This window comes from Pan paniscus, chromosome 8, assembly GCF_029289425.2.
Source record: "Pan paniscus chromosome 8, NHGRI_mPanPan1-v2.0_pri, whole genome shotgun sequence".
Classification (NCBI taxonomy): Eukaryota; Metazoa; Chordata; class Mammalia; order Primates; family Hominidae; genus Pan; species Pan paniscus.
This window is the reverse complement of record NC_073257.2, coordinates 101,444,965-101,465,646: the sequence shown is the minus strand read 5'-3', so window position 1 is coordinate 101,465,646 and position 20,682 is coordinate 101,444,965. Positions and strand designations below refer to the sequence as shown.

At 39.5% G+C, this 20,682-nt stretch overlaps 1 protein-coding gene across 1 annotated transcript in view; it reads left to right on the top strand.

Moving 5' to 3' along the window:
- SLC16A12 (solute carrier family 16 member 12) overlaps positions 1-18,844 on the top strand; it is a 34,670-nt gene extending 15,826 nt beyond the window's left edge. Inside the window, exons 2-6 of the mRNA XM_008950673.6 lie at positions 2,987-3,090; positions 5,592-5,735; positions 7,655-8,234; positions 10,497-10,756; positions 13,489-18,844. Coding sequence (XP_008948921.1) covers positions 2,987-3,090; positions 5,592-5,735; positions 7,655-8,234; positions 10,497-10,756; positions 13,489-13,751 — 1,351 coding nt within the window. The 3' untranslated portion in view covers positions 13,752-18,844. The remainder of the gene's footprint in view (positions 1-2,986; positions 3,091-5,591; positions 5,736-7,654; positions 8,235-10,496; positions 10,757-13,488) is intronic.
- The last annotated feature ends 1,838 nt before the right edge of the window (positions 18,845-20,682 follow it).

Below are 20,682 nucleotides of genomic sequence, written 5' to 3'. Positions count from 1 at the left end.
TCTTGACTCTTTATCCAATTGGCTAGTCTGTGTCTTTTAATTGGGGTATTTAGCCCATTTACATTTAAGGTTAATATGTTGTATGTGAATTTGATCCTGTCATTACAATGTTAGCTGGTTATTTTGCCCATTAGTTGATGCAGTTTCTTCCTAGCATCGATGGTCTTTACAATTTGGCATGTTTTTGCAGTGGCTGGTACCGATTGTTCCTTTCCACGTTTAGTGCTTCCTTCAGGAGCTCTTGTAAGGTAGGCTTGGTGGTGACAAAATCTTTCAGCATTTGCTTGTGTGTGAAAGATTTTATTTCTCCTTCACTTATGAAGCTTAGTTTGGCCAGATATGAAATTCTGGGTTGAAAATTCTTTTTCTTTAAGAATGTTGAATATTGGCCCCCACTCTCTTCTGGCTTGCAGGGTTTCTGCAAAGAGATCTGCTGTTAGTCTGATGGGCTTCCCTTTGTGGGTAACCCGACCTTTCTCTCTGGCTGCCCTTAACATTTTTTCCTTCATTTCAACATTGGTGAGTCTGACAATTATGTGTCTTGGTGTTGCTCTTCTCGAGGAGTATCTTTGTGTTGTTCTCTGTATTTCCTGAATTTGAATGTTGGCCTGCCTCACTAGATTGGGGAAGTTCTCCCGGATAATATCCTGAAGAGTGTTTTCCAGCTTGGTTCCATTCTCCCTGTCACTTTGAGGGACGCCAATCAAATGTAGATTTGGTCTTTTCACATAGTCCCATATTTCTTGGAGGCTTTGTTCATATCTTTTTTACTGTTTTTTCTCTAAACTTCTCTTCTCATTTCATTTCATTAATTTGATCTTCAATCACTGATACCCTTTCTTCCACTTGATCAAATCGGCTACTGAAGCTTGTGTATGTGTCACGTAGTTCTCATACCATGGTTTTCAGCTCCATCAGGTCATTTAAGGTCTTCTCTATGCTGTTTATTCTAATTAGCCATTCCTCTAATCGTTTTTCAAGGTTTTTAGCTTCCTTGTGATGGGTTCGAACATCCTCCTTTAGCTCGGAGAAGTTTGTTAGTACTGACCTTCTGAAGCCTACTTCTGTCAACTTGTCAAAGTCATTATCCGTCCAGCTTTGTTCCGTCGCCAGTGAGGAGCTGTGATCCTTTGGAGGAGAAGAAGTGCTCTGGTTTTTAGAATTTTCAGCTTTTCTGCTCTGGTTTCTCCCCATCTTTGTGGTTTTATCTACCTTTGGTCTTTGATGTTAGTGACCTACAGATGGGGTTTCGGTGTGGATGTCCTTTTTGTTGATGTTGATGTTATTCGTTTCTGTTTGTTAGTTTTCCTTCTAACAGTCAGGTCCCTCAGCTGCAGGTCTGTTGGAGTTTGCTGGAGGTCCACTCCAGACCCTGTTTGCCTGGTATCACCGGCAGAGGCTGCAGAACAGCAAATATTGCAGAACAGCAAATATTGCTGCCTGATCCTTCCTCTGGAAGCTTTGTCTGAGAGGGGCACCTGGCTGTATGAGGTGTCAGTTGGCCCCTACGGGGAGGTGTCTCCCAGTTAGGCTACACGGGGGTCAGGGACCCACTTGAGGAGGCAGTCTGTCCATTCTCAGAGCTCAAACACTGTGATGGGAGAACCACTGCTCTCTTCAGAGCTGTCAGACCGGGACATTTAAGTCTGCAGAAGTTTCTGCTCCCTTTTGTTCAGCTATGCCCTCCCCCAGAGGTGAAGTCTGGTTGAGCTGCAGTGGGCTCCACCCAGTTTGAGCTTCCTGGCCACTTTGTTTACCTACTCAAGCCTCAGCAATGGCAGATGCCCCTCCCGCAGCCGGGCTGCCACCTCACAGTTTGATCTCGGACTGCTGCGCTAGCAGTGAGCAAGGCTCCGTGGGCGTAGGACCTGCTGAGCTAGGCACGGGATAAAATCTCCTGGTGTGCCATTTGCTAAGACCATTGGAAAAGCATAGTATTTAGGTGGCAGTGTCCCAATTTTCCCGGTACAGTATGTCATAGCTTCCCTTAGCTAGGAAAGGGAAATCCCCTGACCCCTTGCGCTTCCTGGGTGAGGCAATGCCCCACCCTGCTTTGGCTCCCCCTCCATGGGCTACACCCACTGTCCAACGAGTCCCAGTGAGATGAACCAGGTACCTCAGTTGGAAATGCAGAAATCACCCGTCTTCTGCATCAATCACGCTGGGAGCTGCAGACCAGAGCTGTTCCTATTCGGCCATCCAGGAAATTTTCTATTTACATAAACTGTTTTTACAAAAATAAGTTCTTACTATATGAACTGTTTGGTAACTAACTTATTTTTTACTTAATGTTATATTGCAAATTTATTTCCAAATCAATATATACAGATCAACATCATCATTTTTAAGACTTACTATTTTATTTTATTGATATGCCATAATTTATTTAGCCAGTCCTTTATTGATGAACAGTTACATTGGTTATGATATTTGGCTATTCTCCAGAATATATCCTCTTATATATCTATTATTATTATATCCCTCAGAATATATCCTTTTATATACACATATATATAATTTTATAGACTAAACTAGTTCTCCAGAATATATCCTTTTATCTATCTATCTATCTTCAATATCACCTGATTATTTCCTTTATATAAATCCTAGAGGTGACATTGCTGGTGATATATAATTCTTTATTGTCAAATCTTAATTTGTATAATAACCTCTCAGAAGAAGTTAGCAAAATACAAAAATAAATAAGAATCCATGTTCCTGACCTGCTTTTGTTTCCATAAAACCTTCCTTAGAGCAGTGGTTTTCACATCTACTTGGCTTTAGTAGCCCCTGTGGTGGTTGAACACTTGTTCTTCTTGTTATCCAGCATGGCCCAAATGGTCAGCTTCTGATTTCCCACTTATTATGGTCTAGCAATTAAAACCCTTGGAAACAGGAGCAGCTAATTGAACCAAACATTTTAAGTTCTGGCTCAAATGCATGCTCATTCATTTTTTGCATAAAATGCCTGCATTGTATTTTTCAGATGTATCTCAATTTTTTTTGTGGAGTTCCAGACATACTTCACTCAGGATTACGCACAAACGGCATGGATCCATTCCATTGTAGATTGTGTGACCATGCTCTGTGGTGAGTATTACTTACTAGGATAGGGAATTACTGGCCACTCTTGAACTGTATATGACAATGACGTTCCACTGACTTTGATTACTAGTTTTCCTAAGTAGAAGGGCTATATTAAAAACTGGCTAGGACTATATAATATAAAGAAAAGATCAATCCTATCTTCAGCCAAAGCCAACCAGACTTGCTCTTGTAATTAATGGTCTTGGCTGATGTCAGGTAGAACAGTTAGATAATACACTCAAAAGAACACATAAGATTTGGTTCTTCCATATAGAGATAGGATGCTGAGCATTCTAGAACCTGTCCTGATTTTGGAAGCAATTTATAGTATATGCTTGGCTTCTCTCTTCCAAATGCTATGGCCTTCTCATTCTCAAGTTGTGTAAATAGTTATTGATAGTACCATGAGCCATTTTTACATAGTCATAAGTGCCAACAGTGTTGTATCACATCTCAAGTCTTGGATTGCATTCTGTTCCTTCCCCGAGGGCTTGACATTTGGCTCATGGATTTCATCTTTTTCATATATAAATCTTCATGCTTAGAGAAGTATTGGGGAAGGATAGGATTATGTCGTCATGAGATAAACATATTCATTATGGGTGTAATTTCATTCAAGGAACTCCGAAAGTGTTATATAAGGTATGTAGGGTGTTCTAGAAATGTATGGAATTAACATTCCATCTGTGTAGTAGAGGACAACAAACCTGGCATTTGTTTAAAATAAATTTCAAACTCACGTTATTAAATTGATGTCTTAGAGAGTTTCTAAGATTAAATCAAATTGTAGCTTAGACCCACTTAATCCGTTCATTTCAATGAGTTCTGAGTATTTTAGGAAATTTTCATCTCTTCAAGCCATGTCTTAGTGGCAAAAGGGAAATAATACCTGTATTCAGTAACTCATAATAACCATTTTATTCCATTCTAGGCACTGACTCATATTTCTTTTTGGAAAAAAAATTCATTTACTCATGAATCAGTTAAATTGTACTGAAATGTATAATATTTGTTTGGTTGGGAGGAAGTTGAGAGCAGTTCTAAGACTAAAAGCAGGTTTCATGAGAAGGCTAAATCAACTCAACTCCTTCAACTAAGAAGAAGGTCTTAAGGGATCAAAAAATCATATATTTGAGTTATAGAGCTTGTCTTTTTTTTGAAACCACTTGATTTTCAGGGTCACATTATTAGTCACAGCATTTGCATCAGCACACCAAAGAAGCCATGTTTGTCTTCTCAGAGGATAAAAGTGACTAATTTCCCTCATTTCTATCTTTTGGAGGATATTCATAATCCCCCAAATAGAAGGAAATGACCTTAGGTGACCAATATGGTCACACAGTCAATATGGTTCACACAGTCAAGCTTTGAGTAGGGTTATGTCAGAAGCAACATATTTAAATTCTATGCAAGACCAAGAGGCCTGTTGTACACAATTACCATATACCTACCTGCTCACCTTGTAACATAATATTAAAACATTAAAGTTCAGAGTATGGATGAGAGTCTGCAGAATCACATGTGGGACACCCACTGGGAACAGATCTGCTCTGTGATGAACAGAGAAGGTAACAGTTGACCCCCAATTTCAGTCTGATCAATACAAAAATGATCATACTCTTCAGAAACCTGGAAAATCAGGTCTTCTGATCTTGCTACTAAGAGTTACTGATGTCAGCATGAATTTTTCCTTAGAAGGAAATTCACATGCCTTCCTCACCCATCACTCCTGCCATTAGTCTGAGAGACCCAAAGAGTAAGGGCGTGAAATAACCTCACACTCAGTGTTAGGTGCTCTTGTTGGTGACCTTGGGCCATGCCATATACCCCTGAACTTCAGTTCCATTTTGGTCTCTGGTTTTACTTAATATTCTGTGAGCCTTGAGGCCAACGTAATTCTGATACACTGGTAAGCCACAAACCAAATGAGACCAACCAGAATGTCACCATGGGCATGAAGCATTTTTCTTAGATTTTCTGGGCTTTGATATCTCAACCACAGGGTGTGCTGAAGCCTGAAAACTGGGCCAGATTGTGGAATTTGTCTATGATCTCTCTCCCTGGTCTTTTACTGCATAACACTGCTGGTCACATGGTGTTATCCACTTTCTTTCTCCAGCAATTAACTGTCACCATTATTGCTAATGATATATGATCAACACTATAGTAAGCATCCCTGTGCAAATGACATGTAATTTAGAGAAAGTTGATCCACTGTTTAAAAAACACCCTACCGTCCTGCCATTATGACTATAATAGAATGAAGAGGATTGAGCCCTGAAATGCAGGTCAGGAGACTTGAGTTCTATTCCAACCCTGCTGCTTATTATCTGTGGGACCATGGACAATCACTTCCTTTCTCTGGGCCTCAGTTTCCAAAGCTGCAGAATTAATAGGGTGGGCTCAATGCTTTAAAGGTTCTCTCCTCTGTCAATGCCACATCACAGCCTTTCACAGTGCCCTCAAGGCCTTTCTGTTGAACCTATTTCTTATTGTTTTTGAAGCTCCACTTGGGAGTGTTGTCAGTAACCATTTATCCTGTCAAGTGGGAATCATGCTGGGTGGCTTGCTTGCATCTACTGGACTCATCCTGAGCTCATTTGCCACGAGTCTGAAGCATCTCTACCTCACTCTGGGAGTTCTTACAGGTAAGGGCACTTTGTACCACCTGTTTCACCCCACTCCATCCAGGGGTTTCCAAGCACATCAACAGAGAAGTAATTCATAAAATATTCATTTTGTTAGATGCATAATTTAGTTGACCTAGCTTATGTCTACCTACCTAGCAGTTAAACAGAGCTGGAAATGAGATTACATTACCCTAATGAAAATGCATCTCCACTGTAATTCAGCCAGATGGTAAAAGCAACTGCAGCTTTCTCCTTGGAATTAGTGTATGGCTGAGATTCTGTACTCAGAAGAAACAAGATATTACCCAGGGCAACATGAATTTTCAGCAATGGTCATTCTTCCAGCCATTGCCAAGACATTAAAATACTATTGACGGTCAATCTGAGTTGCTCCTGCTTTATAATGAATATTGCTGTCCAATAAATGGGAATTTCTAATTTTAAAAAACCCTTTATTGTGAATATTCTGATATTACACATTCTTTCTCAATGCTGTGGAAGTATCACTTTAGCAAATCATAATAAATGCCATGGAAAAAAGCAACATGTACATTCAATAGATCACTCTTACAGAGACTGCATAGGATTGTGGGACTGCAATGGGAGTTTGCCCATCACTCAAAGGGGTGTGGAGAGTAGCGCCAACTCCTGTCTGGGCATTGTGCCATTGGTGTGGCGTGAATAAGGTCAATAAAGGACGTAACCTCATAGTGAGGCTATAAATTTGGCTATGTTAGCTAAAGAAGGTACACCCACCCCTAGTAACCCAAAGACCCTGACTGCTGCTATGGTGACCAATGGATCCCAGTTTACCAGGCACTGTCCTGGTTTTAACACTGGAAGTCCCACATCCAGAAACCCCTCAGTCCAGGCAACTCTGGGTTGCTGGCTACTGTGCACTGCAGTTGGAAGCAGGAGCTTCTGAAGGTGGTTCTCTTTTTCCTTCTCTGACATTCTAGTTGCCATAAAATCCAGGCTCACAGCCCCTCAGATTTTCTTCACTTAAAAAGTAATAGAAGTTGATCTTTTTTTTTTTTTTTTTTTTTTGAGACAGGGTCTATCTGGCTTGGTCCTCAGGCTGGAGTGCAGTGGCGCAATCTCAGCTGCAACCTCTGTCTCCTGGGCTCAAGCCATCCTCCCCCTTCAGCCTCCTGAGTAGCTAAGACTACAGGAGCATGCCGCCACACCTGGTTAATTTTTGTATTTTTTTTGCAGAGATGGGGTTTTGCCATATTGCCCAGGCTGGTCTCAAACTCCTGAGCTCGAGTGATCTGCCTGCCTCAGCATCCCAAAGTGCTGGGATTACAGGCATGAGCCACTGCACCCAGCCCAAAAGTTGAAGGTCTCTAAAAAGCTTTCTAGAGTGTCAACATTTGTCTGCTGACCTTAAGAGATATTTTCACATATATGAAAATATACATTGCTATGTTCACATATAAAATTGGCATGATGTTTCCCAACTATGTAAAATTACCCTGGAATTTTCATAGTTGTACATGCTATTTGAATCCAAATTCCAGAGTGGTGCAGATTGTCAGTGTTGTGTCTTCATAGGCAGTGAAGCGTTTAGGGAATTGTCTGGATAATTTAAGTTAAAAAATGGAGGAAGTGATAAGTTTCTTTGGTTGGCATTATCCAGATTTTCTAGTGAATTCCAATTTAGTTTGTGTAATTACTTTTATGTTCTTCATTTAATTTTGTTTATGAGGTCATATTTCCTTAAGGGTGTTCTCCCTAAAAAGAAAGTCATATATATTCTACATTTTCCAAATTGTCAATGACTGGTGAGGGGAGACTCGTTTTAAGCTTGGTGTAAAAAGCAGCTTTAAAAGGGTTTAATGAGAGGTCAGATTCTCTTTAATATAAATCATTGTATTCTGAGATATCATTGGCTGTTTATGGTACTTCAGCACTCATAGAGTTCTCTTTATCCTCAGGTCTTGGATTTGCACTTTGTTACTCTCCAGCTATTGCCATGGTTGGCAAGTACTTCAGCAGACGGAAAGCCCTTGCTTATGGTATCGCCATGTCAGGAAGTGGCATTGGCACCTTCATCCTGGCTCCTGTGGTTCAGCTCCTTATTGAACAGTTTTCCTGGCGGGGAGCCTTACTCATTCTTGGGGGCTTTGTCTTGAATCTCTGTGTATGTGGTGCCTTGATGAGGCCAATTACTCTTAAAGATGACCACACAACTCCAGAGCAGAACCATGTCTGTAGAACTCAGAAAGAAGACATTAAGCGGGTGTCTCCCTATTCATCTTTGACCAAAGAATGGGCACAGACTTGCCTCTGTTGCTGTTTGCAGCAAGAGTACAGTTTTTTACTCATGTCAGACTTTGTTGTGTTAGCCGTCTCCATTCTGTTTATGGCTTATGGCTGCAGCCCTCTCTTTGTGTACTTGGTGCCTTATGCTTTGAGTGTTGGAGTGAGTCATCAGCAAGCTGCTTTTCTTATGTCCATACTTGGAGTGATTGACATTATTGGCAATATCACATTTGGATGGCTGACCGACAGAAGGTAAAATTCATGAAACTACAATTGGTTCCCCACCAGGGGACTTTAAGCCTTGAGTTTCTCCTCAGCCCCTTACCCTGTGGAGTACCTAGGTCTGAATAATGTTAACAAGTCTGCAGTATCTGAAGGCATCTCCCTTGCTGGTACTTCTAGATCAGAGGTTGGCAAAATTTTCTGTAAAGGAACAGATAGTAAACATTTTTGGCTTTGTAGGCCAAGTGTTCATCATAACTACCCAACTCTGCTATTATAGTACAAAACAGCCACAGACAATATGTAAACAAAAGAGAGTGGCTATGTTCCAATAAGACTTTATGCACACTGAAATGTGAATTTCTCTTATAATTTTCATGTGTCACAAAATATTGTTCTTTTGATTTTTTCCAACCATTTTTAAACGGAAAAACCGTTCTTAATTCACAGGTAGTACAAAAAGATGTCATGGGCCAGATGTGTCTAAATTGCAGAAGCCTAGGGTAACTACAAGTTCTGGCGGTAGATTTAATTCCATCCCAAGACAAGTCAGTCCTCAAGCAAGACAACTTTTGGCTGGGTGTGGTGGTGTTAGTTTCTTTTGAACCAGTCCTGACTGGCAATGGAAAAAGGAGCAGAATTCAGTTTAGGCAGGAGGGCCAGGTGCAATGGTAACACATTGTCTGTAGCCACATATTCATGTTTGACAATGCAAATTGCAAGTAATTTCCTTGTAATTGTAGGCTTAGAAACCAAAGTTATAAGAAATCTACCAAGTAATTTCTTCAGCAAATGCTCATCTGTTTGGACTGAAGAGTGCAGGCTACTCATATTCTCCTAAATGATGAACCATTCACACTTGAGATGTGACCTGCAGGGCTAATACCATCATGTAGCTTCTCACAAATTATGTTTTTGGTAATTAATCAGGATCCAACTGCCATTCTCCAGTGTTATGAATATGATATTTAGTATTGATTCCACATTTTTAATGGTTAAAGAAGAAGTAGAAGAGCAAAGATTACCTATTTTCACAATCAAATAACTCAGCAAGAAGCAGCCAGGTGTAGGTCTAATGGAGGCATCTCTACTCTGAGGCATACTAGACCTAAGTTCTTGCACTGGCTTTGCTCCTTATTAACCCTGTGACCTACAGAAAGTCACCTAACCCTCAGATCCACAATGATCTCTATCTGTAAAATGAGCCAGTGCAATATTTGCCTGTTGACCTTATACTATTTTGTGACGTTCAAATGAGGCTGTGAGTAGAAAAATGTTTGTAAAGCATAAGCTGTTGGAGCTGACATTATACAGATTCTTTGAAATTATTGGTATCATAAATGGGTTTGGAGTTATCAGGAAAATTAATGGGAATACCACTTGGGAGATCTTGAAATATATTAGACTTCATCCTAGTCCAAGACCTCCATCATCTCTGGCAAATCATTTTAATGTCTTTGTATTACAGTTTCCCCTTTGTGTAACCACTTGGGTTATTGAGTATTTATGATCTATGACATGCCAGATACCAATGGATAACATACCTAAAAGCATCTAATAAGGTAGACTGCTAGGAAAATTACCCTTCTGATCCTTTACATCAAGCTTGTCCAACCTGCGGCTCATGGGCTGCCTGTGGCCTGGGATGGCTTTGAATGTGGTCCAACACAAATTTGTAAACTTTCTTACAACATTTTGAGACTTATGCACTCTTTCTTTCTTTTTCTTTCTCTTTCTTTCTTTCTTTTTCTTTATTTCTTTCTTTTCTTTCTTTCTCCTTATTTCCTTCCTTCCTTCCTTCCTTCCTCCTTTCCTTTCCTTTCTTTCTTTTTTTCATCAGCTATCATTAGTGTTAGTTTATTTTATGTGTGGCCCAAGACAATTCTTCTTCTTCCAGTGTGGCCCAGGGAAGCCAAAAGATTGGAGACCCCATTTTACATTTTATTTCTATTTTATTTCACGACTACTTTCAGAGTAACCCTGTGAGATAAGTAACCTTTCCATTTTATAGCTAAAGAAATTGAGTTAGGCAGGCAGTGGGTGGCAGGACTAGTTTTAATATTCTACCTTTCTAATTTTGAAGTATATATTCTTTCTACCACACCATGCTTCCTGGAGAGATGAATTCTTGCATTTGCAAAAAAGAAAGATAGGAAGACAGCATACATAACACACAATGGGAAAGCCATCTCTGTAAATAACTGCAATGCTTACTGCTGCATAGCCGTGGCTCTAAAGCTCTTTTACAGAATGTGTACCTCCTGCACTTATTCTTGTTCTTCAAATCTACAGGTGTCTGAAGAATTACCAGTATGTTTGCTACCTCTTTGCCGTGGGAATGGATGGGCTCTGCTATCTCTGCCTCCCAATGCTTCAAAGTCTCCCTCTGCTCGTGCCTTTCTCTTGTACCTTTGGCTACTTTGATGGTGCCTACGTGACTTTGATCCCAGTAGTGACCACAGAGATAGTGGGGACCACCTCTTTGTCATCAGCGCTTGGTGTGGTATACTTCCTTCACGCAGTGCCATACTTGGTGAGCCCACCCATCGCAGGTAAGTTTCCAGAGAGAAACCCCAACCACCTTTTCTCTTTGGCATATTGATGTGAAAACAGCAAACCCACATGCAGTCAATGAGAAGGATTGTCAAGAGAGTTGGGGAAGAGTGAAAGAGAAAAGGGATATAAGAGCCCCCAAAACCATCATGGTCCCACCTACATCCTTGTTTTATAATCTTCTTCCAACCAAGTAAGAACCTTAGCCTACCTGGAAAGAGTAAGTCCCAAATTAGGGTCTTGATTCCTTTCCATATTAATGATGGGAGCAGGGGGATGGAGCAGTTGTTCAGCCTTATAAATAAGTAGGGTGCATTCAGAGGGAAGTCTCAGGGGAGAACAGGATTCCAACAGGGGGCAGTGGGTGATGAGGCTGAAATTATAAACGCCAGTGTCATAGTGGAGTGTTTTGGGTGCCAGACAGAGGAACTGGGCTCTATTCTTCAGAGACTATGGATAGTACTAAAGTTTTTATGTAAAAGGATAATATGGTAAAGTATATATGTTAGAAAATGTGATCTAGCAATTGATCTAGTAACTTAGGAGAGAGGTAGCTAAGATTCCATTCTAATAGTTTAGGAGGCAGCTGATAAACGCCTGAGCTAGGGCTGCTGCAGCAGAAATAAAGATGAGCTCTGGGGGCAAGGAAGAAGTTTTCAAAACAAAATTCAGCAGAATTTAGCATACAGAGGTGAATGAGACAAAGAAGTCAAGGATGACTTAGAAAATAATGTCGTGGTTGAGAAAATAAGGAAATTCGAGAAAGTGGCTTTGCCTGAAAAATAATGAATATGGTTTTTAGATATGTTGAGATTTCTGAAATATACAGGTAAAAATGCTCAATAGAGCTGTTTAAAGATGAAATATGAGCTTTAATGGATGGTCTGGTTTATATATAGATTTGGGAATCATCATATAAAGCACATAGAATGTTTTATAAACTCTAAAATGCTATAGAGTGAAGCATGATTAAACAATTTGACAAATATTTATTGTATGCATTAAACAAGTAATTCAACAAATACATATTGCATGTGTAACTAGCATTGTGTTTATCATGCTGGAGAGACAGGAGTAAACAGGTCAGAAGCTGTTTCTCCTTCCTAAAGCATGTGGTCTACACCACCTGCATCAGAGTCTCCTAGGGACCTTGTTAAAAATGCAGATTCCTTGACACTCCCACCTGTGAACTGAATGTTGAGGATGAGTTCCAGAAATCTGCATTTTCAACCAGCTTTGTTGTGATGCTCATGCAAGGTAAATATTGAGAATTACTGTTCCATATTATTATCTGCCTAAATTAAAACTGAGAGAGTGAACAAGCTCTCTGAAGACAGGCAAAAGAGAAATAACCCAAAACTTTGCCTAGAAAGAAGGCAGGAATTTTTTTGAGGAAGGCAGAGTTTCTGCTATTAACTATTATTGTGAATAGACAGTTTCAGGCTATTTCCAAATCCAGCAATTGGGGTGGAATAAAAACAGCAAACTAGGGGAAATTGTGGCCGCTTGAGTGGTGCAGATGACAAAATCCTGTTCAGTTTGAACTCCATGATACAGATCTTTATGTTTAATGCTCCATTTTTGAAAACTGCCCCCAAAATATTCCCACATCCTCCTTTCATAGCTTATTTTAGTGCTCACCAACCTTTAGAAACAGTGTCATTCTATCAAAGGTCATAGGACACAAATGAAATTGGGATTCAGTTCGTGGCCTTCATTGGCAAATCAGACATGATACTCATTACTGGGAATTAGAGGATTAATTCTTATTGTATCATTTTCTTATTTATTTACCTTTCAAATGACAACTGTGTACTCAGTCTTTTTTGTTTGGTGCTATAGAATTGCACAAGTAAATCAAACAATAACTAAAATATTTGAGAGCAGTTTAAATTCAGGAAATTTTGTGGGGCTTATAACAACTTCTACATGCTATTTTTGATGAATGGATCTGAAGTGGGTAAGAGAAGAAATCATATACTTCTCTGGTGGGTTTTCTTGGCAGATAAGGAAAGTTTGAAGGAATTTAAAAAACCTTTGTTAATTATAAAATAATTGCCTGATGAAGTATAATGTTATTCCACTGGTTTTCTGTCATTGTGGCCCCTATTTTGCATATCATATGCCCGGTTTTCCTCAAAATTTAGAGCTGAGATAGATATTGAGATTAATTTGTTGCAACAAGAGATAAAGAAAAAAAAGCTAGTTTGCATTTGCAACTTCTAAAATAGCTGAAAGTTCTGATTTTCAAACTGGATAGAGTACAATGACTGAATCCAGTTGAAAATGCGATACTGCTTTGAAGCATGTCATGTTACTCAAAACAGTGTATGGGTGCTGTGAATACTACTGGCATTTTGTACAAATATGTTCTCTTAACACCCTAGGTAAATTATTCCAACCTTAATGATTTAAATGATGCTATTTTTATCTTTTCACCAGATTTCATGGGGTTAATAGTAACTAATATTTACGTTGTGACTACTAAGTACATGATGCTCTTCCAAGCACTTTACAGAACAACAATCAATTCACTCTAGAAGTTTTCCTGGAAAACAGAATGTATTTTTCAGTTGCTGCACAATATTTTTAGGTGACCTCTTTTTGTTTCAAAGTTACAATTGGTGGGGCTATCGATCTATTATTATCCTTACAAATCATTAGAATTTGAGAGTGGGTAAGCAATTGAATTTTCAACTCAAAAATAAAATTTTGCTGTTGTTTATTACAGGATGGCTGGTAGATACCACCGGCAGCTACACTGCAGCATTCCTCCTCTGTGGATTTTCAATGATATTTAGTTCTGTGTTGCTTGGCTTTGCTAGACTTTTAAAGAGAATGAGAAAAACCCAGTTGCAGTTCATTGCCAAAGAATCTGATCCTAAGCTGCAGCTATGGACCAATGGATCAGTGGCTTATTCTGTGGCAAGAGAATTAGATCAGAAACATGGGAAGCCTGTGGCTACAGCAGTGCCTGGCTACAGCCTCACATGACCAAAGGCCTTGAGCCCCAGAATCTTCAGGTTTGAGAGAGGTGGGGCCACCAGATTCTTCATGTTTCTGAAACTTTTTATTTTGGCAGAAGGATTGCCTTCCAAGGAAATTATTATCATTGTTTTGTTAACATATTAATATTTATAAGGGAAAATAGCATATAATAAGGAAAGCTGGACTAGCCCAGAGCCTTCTCATTTGGGATTTGTACTCATAACTGAACTCATATCTTTTGGTCAATGGGCATAGCTCTGTAAGAAATGTAAGGACACAGCTGATATAATTAGCTGTAATTAGGGATAATTTCAAAGCATAACCAAAGCAGACGACACTGGGCAGCAGCTTTGTTCCAGTCTCAGGCCCTTCATGTTCCCTCCTCAGAAAGAAAATGGAAACATTAACGTGTAGCTTTGCTTACCTTGTTCTGGTTAGAGAAGGGAGGTCAGCTTGGGTGTGGTGGTGAAGAGTGAAGATGCCATACTTTTTCATGGTGGAGTTTCTCATTAGGGTTTTACTTGGGATTGTTAAAGAATACTTGAGATTCTTCAAAAAGTGGTGATTAATATAGAAAGAAACTCTTATTTTTTTTTTTTCTCTTAGTCTTCCAGCCAGCCGTTGCCTCTGCCCAAGGGTAGACACCACTATGAGAATCCAAATAATCATGGAATGCCATGGTTGGAATAGATCTTAAAGGGCATCTGGTAAGATCCATTTGAAATTGTCCACTGGAAACCGAAAGCTCTTTTCCTAAGACCGGGTTCCAGGCTCTCACCTTTGTTACCATCACATATAATACTTACTCTAAATTTAGCAGAACACACTCAGTCACAAGGACAACCTCTCAATCTTACCTGAAATGTCAACAACACCAAAACTTCCCGTTTTTTACCTTCAGAGAAGAAGCTGTTACTTAGACTACAGACACATTCCTGTTAGGTTGGAAAAATGTTGGCAGTATTCCAATTGGGCAGGAACTGAATTCTTGAATCAGCAGGTCTCTGGTGAGAGTTTTCTTTGCAGATCAGACATTTAGTTTTATCATTACCCAAAAGAGGATTGGAGGGGGTCAGTTGTCTGAAAAATATTATCCTAGAGATATTCTAAAGGTGAGATTCCTTTCTCCCTGTGTTAATTCTTGTTCCACTGTCCACTGCTCTTCATCTCTTTATGGATAATAATTAGAAATCTACTCACTGGATTATAAATTTATTCATTCTCAAATACTCCACTTTTCTATGGTTTGGGATAATTTCTGAGTCTTCAGATTGAAGAGGGAAGGCATGGAGGGAAGAAAAAGTCCAGATCCCCCAGCTTGTTTCCAACCATTTTAAGTCCAAAGAATTATAATCCTGAATCTCACAGTGTGTCACACCTGTAATAGGAGTAAATTATGCAATCAATTTTAATTACCAGGAGTTTAAAATCCAAATGTCAAGGAACTGTTTTGACCCTGAAGGCTATTTAATCCACTGTCCCCTACAAGGCCTCACAAGTGCTGGGGAAAAAAAACAGCAATGAGGAAGATCCTGAGTTAATGTGTATGCTCAGCAAGAGAGCTTGCCTATACCTTGATTATTTCATAAAATCACATGTTAATACATTCCTTTCAGAATGAAATACTGACTTGATCTGATAGGAGAAAATGGTAATATTTCATAGTTGTTTTCCAAAGACAAATTTAAATGTTATCTGTTATCTCCTTACTTAGTTTAAGAATTTAGTTTTGAACCCCATTGACTTTGTCATTTGCAATTTTAAAAATATTTGGGACTGGGCATGGTCGCTCACGCCTGTAATCCCAGCACTTTGGGAGGCTGAGGCGGGTGGATCATGAGGTCAGGAGATCAAGACCATCCTGGCTAACATCGTGAAACTCCGTCTCTACTAAAAATGCAAAAAATTAGCCGGGCGTGGTGGCGGGTGCCTGTAGTCCCAGCTACTCGGGAGGCTGAGGCCGGACAATCGCTTGAACCCAGGAGGTGGAGGTTGCAGTGAGCCAAAATCATGCCACTGCACTCCACCCTGGGAGACAGAGCAAGACTCCATCTCAAAAAAAAAAAAAAAAAAATTGGAAGGTATCTGTAAAATGTCAGAGTTAAGATGAAGTTATATCTGTTTGGAATAGCACTTTGCCCTAAAAATATCATTTCTTGAATTTTCAAGCCTAAAGATGTTTAAAAATATGAATAGTTACAAATATTCTTATACATATTTTTTATCATGATCACAACAAAATTTTGTTTATGTGGTTCTGCAATATAATTTCTGTGAAGTATTACAAGTATTTATGAAAAATGAGCATAGTGATCAGAAATTTTAAAGATTTTGTATAAAAACATTTGGGAGATTTGACTTTATACATGCATAGATTTGCATTTTACTTTCCCTTTTGAGGCAGCATTTTTAGAAAATCAGTAAGAAAAATGTACATCTTAAGGTCTACTATTTTACATTTCTACACAGAATTTTAGTGTTAATGTTCCATGTGTCTATACTGTTTATTTCAAAACTGAGAAATTCATGGGAATGATGTATTTTGTGGAATCAAGAACAAAATTATAGTGGGATAATTTTATATCTTAAATATTTCTTTCTACTACTGTAAGCTCTACTTTGGAATTATCTGAGTAGAAAATCAGAAGACATTATCTAACTTTGTAGATACACTGTATGATTGGGCTTTTTGTTCAGATTGTAATTTCATTAATAGATGAAATATTTATGCTAATATTTTCTTATTTCAAAAGCAAAATAAAATGAATTTATTGTCCTGTGTTTGGAAAGACATTTTTCCCTTGGACAAGAGGTTTGGACTGGATGGTGAGTGGGCCTGTCTGGATCATGCTAAGATGTGGTCAGCATTTTAAGATGTGTTAAATAATCAAATGATTTACAAAAACCAGAAGTCTTTATTGAGTTCTTCCAATGTGTGAGCTATTATGCCAGGCACTTCCTATGCATTGTCATTGTCGAATTTAATCCCCATAGTGACCTCTATTATTATCGTTTTGTAGATGTGGAAACTGAGGCACCAGTTCCCACAGCTCAGTATCCTCTAGTGTGAAATCCTGTAAAACTGGGATGCTGCTGATGCTGAAGCCCTGTGTCCTTCCCCTGTGCCTACTTGGATCATCTTATGTGGGTTCAAGAAGCTGTTGGGAAACCGACGCTCCCTTGGACAGATAAAATCCTTTGGATTATGCTTCAGTCTTCTAATCAATATTGAAGGAAGATTCTAGATTGGAGATTTCCAAGAGTTTTCCCAAGAGGATCTATCAAAACCACTACTTTCAGGCTCAGTGGTTTAATTTGCTGTTGATTGATCCAGGCTTCTTTTGGGGAGCATTTAGGTTTGAGGGGGTGAATTGGGGAGCATATTTTGTCCCAAAAGTGAGCTAGTTCCACTGTCTGCTTTCCACATTACCAAAGTCAGGCTTTCTCAGTTAGGAGTTGAGTTCTTTTTGAAGTGCCTTCACCACTGCCAGTGATAATGAAAATGGTAATGTCTATTTGGCACTCCCCTTCCTGGTCCCAGTAGGTCTAATTCTGAAATTGTTTACTGAAATGAAATAGTACAAATTCAGGGTGGATATCTGAGTTTCTTTTCTCACACTTGAAAGTTTGAGTAAAAAAAAAAAAAGTTTTTTTTTTGTTTTTTTTTTAACTCCGTCAAACAATAGATTTTTATATCTGTTGCCAGCGCAGCTACCAATGACAGATAACTGAGGTTTTGTCCCATAGCACAGAAAACTATTTGGCTGGGGAGTGGGAAGATATAAATAATGATAAAAGGACTGACATTTAAGACAAAACATTATGGTACTTTTCAAATATATACAAAAGTAGAATGAATAGTGTAAAGAACTTGAGGTACCTATCCCCCCACATCTACAATTATCTACCCATTATCCTCTCCCTTGAGAAGCAATTTGAAATATATTAACATGTGGGGAGCTCATGTTTCCTTCAGCTGCCAGGGAATGCCTGAACTTGGCAAGAATAATTTGTTCCTGCTAACGGGGACATGTGTGGTTAGTATCACCTATTAATGAGCCACATCATTACTTAGCTGATTGGGGCTCCTTTCTTGATATGGGCTTTGAGTGTCTCAATTGAAGATTAAAATTTTCTCCTTTTCTCCCCAGCCCCTAAGGATCTATCTACCTGAGGCCCAGGGCTGTATTAAATAAGTTAAAAGAGGCTTTTTTTTTTTTTTTTCTCTCCTGACCCAAGAAAGTCAAACCAGTGAAAAGGGATTTTGAGGTTTAGATGAGAGTGATCATTATTAGTCTCATTATTGCTCTTAATTGTTTAAGGGTCAGAAGTCTTTTTGAGGGATCTGGGACCTAAGATTGGTCTAGAATTAAGTAAAAAGCAGTTTATTTTTGAGTTGAGTTGGCACTAAAAGGCTTTAGAATTAGCATTTCAAATGCAGCCCTTTTCAAATTTTTCCATAAATATGTTTCTTTTGTGATGACAAGTTAGGCCTTTTCCCACTGACCAGTGTAATGATGGAAGAGTTCAAGGACCTTGTCCTACGAAAGGTGAAGACCTATGTTCATTCTTGGATAGCTTATTTTTGCAACTGTGGGCAGAGCAAGGTGCGGGTATAGGTCAAGGTAGGGAAGAGTTCGGGAGTGGGAGAAAGGTTGGGGGGCAGCTTCTGTGTGGTTACCTGAGGTTCCGGCCCACGTGCAGGTGGATGAATCCAGATTTCTGACCCTAAGCTCAAACAGGGAAGAGCAAACAGCTCAAACAGCTTTCTAAAGCTCAAACAGGGAAGAGCAAAGCCTTTTTCAGAATCGCAGAACTGACAGGGCTGGTGTGAGCATTCAGTGCCCACACTGGACCTACGAGGTCTCACAGGGTGTAGTTCCTGATGTTAGGCTACATCCCCCATCTTCTACTACAATCTAGCGCCCAGTTTTTCTATCAGTTCCTCCAAGTACCAAGCCTCCCCTTTATACCCCTGACCCTGGGGCATTTTGCATATGTTGATCCCTGTGATCACTCTCTTCTCATATTTTGGGTCTCAGTTTAAATGTCACTGCCCTAGAGAGTCCATCTTTAACCACTGCCCTTATCTAAATTATACATCCCTCCCCCGCCACTACCACCCACATTCTTCATGCTCATAGCATTCTGTTATTTTCCTTCAAAGAACATCTTTTAGTTATGATCATATATATTGATGTGTGTTTTTATTTTTAAATTTCATCTGCTCCACAAAACCACAGGCTTTCTGAGGATAGGGATCATACTGACTCATTCACTATTTAGAGCAGTGCCTGACCCAGAGTAGGCATTCAATGAATACTTGGTCAATGAATAAATGAGTGTAAAGAACAAATAAATGAAAAAACTGCTAAGGAGAATTGTAACATTAGCAAGGGTGGGGTGGATTGAAGGGTTGGGGTGCAGGTTTGTTTGGGTGCAAATTGCTCTTGTACCCAGAACAGACAGGATACATTAGATGTTCCTAATTTGGTGTGTCAAAATAGGACACCTTGTTAGAAGTGTCACCAAAACAGTAGAAGCTCTGGAGCATTGACCATTATGGAGCAGGTTTTGGAAAGGGAATAAAAGTGGCAAAGTAAAGAGTTGATCAAAAGATATTAAATAACAAACTTTGGATTGAGGCCTGAATGTAAAAAATGATACTACTGTGTTCAACCCAGACAGGCTTAATTAAATAGCTGTTGTGCACAAATGAACGGAAACCCAAGGGAAGAGGAACTGTTCACACAAGGGAGCCCTGGAACGTTGGGAAAATGTGGATTGCACATGCCCCAAACCTGAAAAGACAGGGTTTCAGTTACAGGCACCACACAAACTGCTTTTACACAAAATATTTATGCCAGGGTTTTGCTAGGTGCAGGAGATGTTTCTGACTGAAATCTTTGTCCTGACCAGACCTATGGCTGCCCCTAACTCATAAAGCATTATTGAAAATTAGACAGTATGCTGGCAGACATTTTTAAGAGACGGTGAAAGGAGTTAATCAACCAACTATTTATCAAGCACCTCTTTGGAATCTGGAACCATGTTATATATGGTGGAGAATTAAAAATACACATAGGACCCCCTCCATGATCTCAAATTTACTACCTAATTGGTAAATTGAAACCAACTCAGGTTAGAACAACACCAAGAAGTTATTAAATGTTGACCTGAGGCTAAGGGCATGTGTAGTACTTTGAGGGTTAGGAGAGGAAGAATTCATTATGGGTTGAAGAAATTTGATTCTGGGGAATTTGAAGACAGGATTGAACAGATTGGAATCAGCCCTTACTTTTTTCAGGGCAAGAGGCTGGGAGTGAGGGAAAGAGATGTGAGGCAGCTGCTTTGTGTGGCTCCTTGAGGTTCCAGCAGGCATCTCAGGCCAGTGCAGAACCAAGCACACGTGGACATAAATGTTCCGATGACGGGTCCGTAAAGGTGTCTGGGACTTTTGAGGATTGCAGTTGCCTTCTTTAAGTACAAAGCAGGGATTTTCAGGGCATTCATCTCTCAACTGTAAAGAGTGTCATTCTCTTCTTAAGGATCCAAACTTTGGATCCTTAAGCACAGGAGAGTTTTAAAATTGACATATTATGCAGCACTGCCATCTGCTGGAATTAGCAAGAACACTTCCCAGGAGTAGGGGATCTCCAATTGTTCAACTCCCCAAGGCCTACCTTAAAGGCACAAACATTAAAGTTTGTTATTGTTTCCTCCTCTTCCAACTCCCCCTTGCTCGTTACCCATCCCACATTTATCCTGTTCCTCTTGCAAGTATAAACACGGGGATAAAGATGCTGTGTTGCAGTTTTCAGCTTTTGGTTACCTATATCAGTTCTGTAACATAGAGTATCAAAGTTAATATGAATGATGATTTTGACTGGCTTGACTAGGGATAGCCACTGGTAAAACATAACGTAAAAAAAATTTG